The sequence below is a fragment of the Hyalella azteca genome, unplaced genomic scaffold, assembly GCF_000764305.2.
Source record: "Hyalella azteca isolate HAZT.00-mixed unplaced genomic scaffold, Hazt_2.0.2 contig4161, whole genome shotgun sequence".
NCBI lineage: Eukaryota > Metazoa > Arthropoda > Malacostraca > Amphipoda > Hyalellidae > Hyalella > Hyalella azteca.
Genome location: NW_025934386.1, coordinates 16,140 through 21,771, shown reverse-complemented (window position 1 = coordinate 21,771; position 5,632 = coordinate 16,140). Strand labels below are relative to the sequence as shown.

Here is a 5,632-nt window from a genome sequence, read left to right as displayed (position 1 = left end):
CTCCATTAACGAGCCCCACTCTCACCATTAACGGGCTCCACTCTCACCATTAACGAGCCCCACTCTCACCATTAACGGGCCCCACTCTCACCATTAACATGGTGAGTCCAGTTTAAGTTTTTTCCCCCGTCAGGGTCGTTCGTGATGCACTCCAACACCGCCGATTGACCCACCGCCACCGTCTCCGTGTTGGCCACCGGCAGCAGCTTGAACTCGTGACCCACTTTTGGTGAATGTGGGTCAAGGAGGGAAGTCGTTCCCTCCTTCTGAGGGAAGCTGGTCGCCATCAGCGAAGTTTTTGCAGGTGTGAAGAAACTGATGTTTTCTTTTGGGTTGTTTTCGTTGTCGTCATTTTCGTAAGTTTCAGGGGTAAATGGTTGATTGACAATAGATCCTGGAGTGGCAACCATAATTTGGTTGCCATTGCGGTTGTGTTCATTGGCTTCTGGTGTGGTTTCTCGGACAAAATCACCGTTAGTATCCGCGGTGAAGTTCGCAGCTCTCACGGACTGGTTATGTCTGGAAAGCGGCGTTAGTTCTCCAAAAGTCCCAATGTTGTTATTGTTGTTATCTGATAACAGGGCGTTGTTCTCCCCGAGTTCGTGACGTCGGTGGGTGTTATAAGCGTTGTCGAGTAACGAATCCCCGAGGGGAAGCTCGTTCCTGGACCGCGTTGGTGACGTCACGACGTGCAAGTAACCCGAGGGGCTCCTCGAGGTGACGTTGGTGACGTTGTTATGGCCCGTACACCTTCAGATATTGAATGAAAAAATGAAATAAGTATAAATTTGTATTAATACAGAAATTTTTGGGTGATATTGAAGCTTTCAGACACGAGATCTCTTATTAATTAAAGCAAATAACTATAAAGTTAGTAAAATGTTACGCGTTGGGCGGTTCCACAGCGGCGGGAGCCTACGTAGACCGAGGTTAGATTGAACGAAAATTTTAGCCATCGGTAGAATCTACCTTCCCTCATATCGCATTTCCCTCAGAGGGCATAACATCGCATTTCCCTAAGAGGGCATAACATCGCATTTCCCTTAGAGGACATAACATCGCATTTCCCTCAGAGGACATAACATCGCATTTCCCTCAGAGGACATAACATCGCATTTCCCTCAGAGGACATAACATCGCTCATTTCCCTCAGAGGACATAACATTGCATTTCCCTCAGAGGGCATAACATCGCATTCCCCTCACAAGGCACAATATCGCACTTCTGCTAGAGGGCATAATACCGCATTTCTCAAAGGAACATAATTTCGCATGTTAATGTTTGGACTGATTTTAGGTCTAATTTATTTGCGCGACTAAAATACCACAGGGACAAATGCGGCGACGTCTGATCAATTTTTCCTGCTGCGACAAAATTTCATATTCAAATCAAGTGCCAAATTTAACGCTTAAACTGGGAAAACCGGCGCCCGCGTCGTGAAGTACTAATGTAAAGAACGAGACGATCATGATTGACTCTAGGACTAGCCGACATGTCTCGCTCTAGGACAAAATGTGCATCGCTATCTGAAGAAAAAGTTCTATTCATTTCTCTATAGCGTTTGAAGTGATGAATTTTGATTTGCAGTGACAATTTTTTAGACTTCTTCAACGTCGCCATCGGTCCTCTTTGTCTCCCATCTTTAGTGCGACGTAACATTTTGTGCGGTTGACGGCCCACATATTGATTTCGTTTAAAGAAAGTGAAACGATCACTGAAAAATATAAAGTTTTTGCGATGGGACGACCTCCTCGATGTCGTAACGCTTCAGAAATTCTTGTGACTTTTGTGGGCGACGAGTTTCTTCCGAATTCTTGCACGACGAATATTCTCTATTCGGCTCCTAATATCCTCAATGGTCGATATTTCCAAAACTAACATCAGACTTGGAAACGAACTGACTCTCACCAAAAAATTATGCATCATACATACCCTCAAATGGCCCATTTATGCGCTAAATTATAGGCAGGAGAGTTTCATTGTAAAAGAAATGTATTTGGAGCTCTCAGTGGCGAATGCCGCAGGTAACAGCCCTTGACCTCTCTCAAGACTTGTACTGAACCGCTCCACATTGAACCGTACTTTGAAGATGCGCATTGAAACGTACCTTGAAGATGCGCATTATACCGTACTCTAAGCGCACGGAACTTGACACTTTATGCACGCACAGAAGCAAACTCGCAAGACGCGCATTGAACCGGACTCGTAAGACGCGCACTGAACAGGACTCTATAGGCACGCACTGAACTAAACTCTTAAGCCGCGCATTGAACCGGACTGTTAAGACGCGCACTGAACAGGACTCTATAGGCACGCACTGAACTAAACTCTTAAGACGCGCACTGAACAGGACTCTATAGACGCGCACTGAACTAAACTCTTAAGCCGCGCACTGAACCGGACTCTTAAGCCGCGCACTGAACCGGACTCTTAAGACTCACCAGTAGCTGCCAGCGTCCGCAAGTTGTACGGCGTGTATCTGCAGCACGCCGGGCTTGGGCCAGAAGTACCTGTCGATACGCGATAATTATCGCAATAAATATTTACACTGTCACCTTCAATGTCGTCAAATATCGGTACAAAAAATAACAACAAGTAATCTACCATCAATCTTCTGTAGAGCAAAACCAACCAATCATTTTTAGATCAATCGGTCATCAAAGTTATATGCCATAACACCAATTCCTGGTAGAACGGTGCCACCACTCACCTGGTACTAGATACCATCTCCTTGTCGTCCCGGTACCTACCATTCGCCTGGTATTAGGTACCAGCTCCTTGCCGTCCCGGTACCACCACTCACCTGGTATTAGGTACCAGCTCCTTGCCGTCCCGGTACTACCACTCACCTAGGATTAGGTACCAGCTCCTTGCCGTCCCGGTACCACCACTCACCTGGTATTAGGTACCAGCTCCTTGCCGTCCCGGTACCACCACTCACCTGGTATTAGGTACCAGCTCCTTGCCGTCCCGGTACCACCACTCACCTAGGATTAGGTACCAGTTCCTTGCCGTCCCGGTACCACCACTCACCTGGTATTAGGTACCAGCTCCTTGCCGTCCCGGTACCACCTGAGGACGGCTGGTGGGGTGGACGCCAGGTGGCAGGACAGGCGGACGCCGCCGCCCTCAGGCACGCTGGGCGCCGCGGGCTCCGGCTTCAGCACCCACTTGCCCACTCCTGGAATAGTGGTAACTAGTTACTGGCTGGTAAAATGTGACTAGTTACAAAGAAATTTGGATTAGTTTTAAACTAGCTGGGTCCAGTTACAGGCTACCTAGGATTTAATAAAATACATTTAGAATTCGTAACACGCAAACTATAACTAAGTACAAGCTGACAAACTGAAACTAGTAACAGGCTGGTAAATTGAAACTAGTTGCACGCTGGCAAAATGGAACATAGGAAACGGGAGGTCATTGCTAGGAAACAGTGTCTAGTTTCTAGCAGAGAAGCTGTAACTGCTTACGAGAAAAATAACTAGAGAAAGAGAAATAACTAGAGAACTACTGCTGTAACTAGAGAAAGGGAAACAGCAATTAGTTATGAATAAACTGTAAGTAATTATGAATAAATTGTAACTAATTACGCTAAAGCAGTTACAGGGAAACAATAACTAGTTACACACAGGAAAATTGTAACTAGTTATGCGGCACCTGTAAAATGTCAAGGCAAAATTTCAACTAGTTACGCGGAAATTGTAAATAACTGAAAGAAAATTACAAGTAGTTGTAACTAATTGTAATTAAAAATTGTAACTAGTCGCAACTAATTGTAATTGAAAATTGTAAATCATTGTAATTACTGAAAAGATGACAAAGGTACATTTAGCGAATTTTCTCCAAAGAAAAATTACCAGAAACGTTTTCATCGAAAATTCCGGTTAAATTTTTTCGTAAATTCAGTTAGCTTAAGCCCAGGTATAAATTTCTGTTATTTGGCTCATTTGAAAATAAAATTTTATTTTAAAGCGTGGAAAAAGGAATAAGTTTAAGGTCTTTATTTTTTTGGGGGGTGTCCAGAAATTGGATATTGAATTTTCAGGGGCAATTGTTGGAAAAAAATAATTTATTCTCTCATTTTTCGTTAAAAATCGATTGAGGACAGAATAAAAATTAATCATTATACGTCACTATATACATATATATATTAGTGTAGTTAGGCAGAAGTTCTTCATTTATACAGGTTTGGTTGAAGACCAGAGCGTACTTTTTATTTACGATTTTCTTATTGTTCTTTTCGATAAGCCGAACAAAATTTCTAGCTGGAGCTTGGAGATCAAAAAGTAGATTACCGAATGACATTTTATTGCAGTGCGACGTTTCGAATATATCAATATTCATTATCAAGCAAGTGAACAGTTATTNTGCTCAGGATAGCCACGGTCTGCGTAAACGATTCCTTTGTTCTGAATATTTAAATGCTTTACGATCACCGTATCCTACGATGAATCCTAGCATGACACTCAATCAAATGAGTCGGACTTTGTACAATTTGTAATGCAATTTTTGCCTTGGTTGAGTCGCCCTAGCGTAGTTTGGCCTGATACAAGGACGTATTAATGCCACAACCAGTGATGCCACGGCCAGCGATGCCACAACCAGTGATGCCCACACCAGTGATGTCACAATCAGTGATGCCACAACCAGTGATGCCACAACCAGTGATGCCACAACCAGCGATGCCACAACCAGTGCTTCTGGTAACAAAATTTAGAGTCGCCCCAGCTCCTGGTAATACAAATCAGAAGCTGACGCGTCTATAAATTTCCACTGGGGACGCACCGGCGATGCGGTAGAAAACCCTGTAGGCGATGCCTTGCCCCGCAGCGGGTGACGTCTGCGTCGTGCGCGCGTCGTCCGTCCAGCTGAGGTGGACGCTGGTGGACGTGACGTCGTCGACGAAGAGACGTGAGGGCGGCAACAGAGGGTCGGGCGACGTGCACACGTCAACAAACCCCACGGCATCCACCTCACCCAGCATCGTCGTGAAGAAGCATTGGTAGACCCCCTGTGTGGGTGAGGGGTGTTAGACGTGGTGAAGATAACCTGGTAGATCTCCTGTGTAGAAGGGGTGAAGGGTGTTAGACGTGGTGAAGATAACCTGGTAGATCTCCTGTGTAGAAGGGGTGAGTGGTGTTAGACGTGGTGAAGATAACCTGGTAGATCTCCTGTGTAGAAGGGGTGAGGGGTGTTAGACGTGGTGAAGATAACCTGGTAGATCTCCTGTGTAGAAGGGGTGAGTGGTGTTAGACGTGGTGAAGATAACCTGGTAGATCTCCTGTGTAGAAGGGGTGAGGGGTGTTAGACGTGGTGAAAATAACCTGGTAGATCTCCTGTGTAGAAGGAGTGAGTGGTGGTGTTAGACGTGGTGAAGATAACCTGGTAGATCTCCTGTGTAGAAGGGGTGAGGGGTGTTAGACGTGGTGAAGATAACCTGGTAGATCTCCTGTGTAGAAGGGGTGAGTGGTGGTGTTAGACGTGGTGAAGATAACCTGGTAGATCTCCTGTGTAGAAGGGGTGAGTGGTGGTGTTAGACGTGGTGAAGATAACCTGGTAGATCTCCTGTGTAGAAGGGGTGAGGGGTGTTAGACGTGGTGAAGATAACCTGGTAGATCTCCTGTGTAGAAGG

At 45.4% G+C, this 5,632-nt stretch overlaps 1 protein-coding gene across 1 annotated transcript in view; it reads right to left on the bottom strand.

Moving 5' to 3' along the window:
* LOC108664643 overlaps nucleotides 1-5,632 on the bottom strand; it is a gene marked incomplete at its 3' end in the record, with an annotated part of 10,980 nt that overhangs the window by 4,656 nt on the left and 692 nt on the right. Inside the window, 4 exon segments of the mRNA XM_018151267.2 lie at nucleotides 92-750; nucleotides 2,442-2,510; nucleotides 3,034-3,181; nucleotides 4,786-5,011. Coding sequence (XP_018006756.2) covers nucleotides 92-750; nucleotides 2,442-2,510; nucleotides 3,034-3,181; nucleotides 4,786-5,011 — 1,102 coding nt within the window.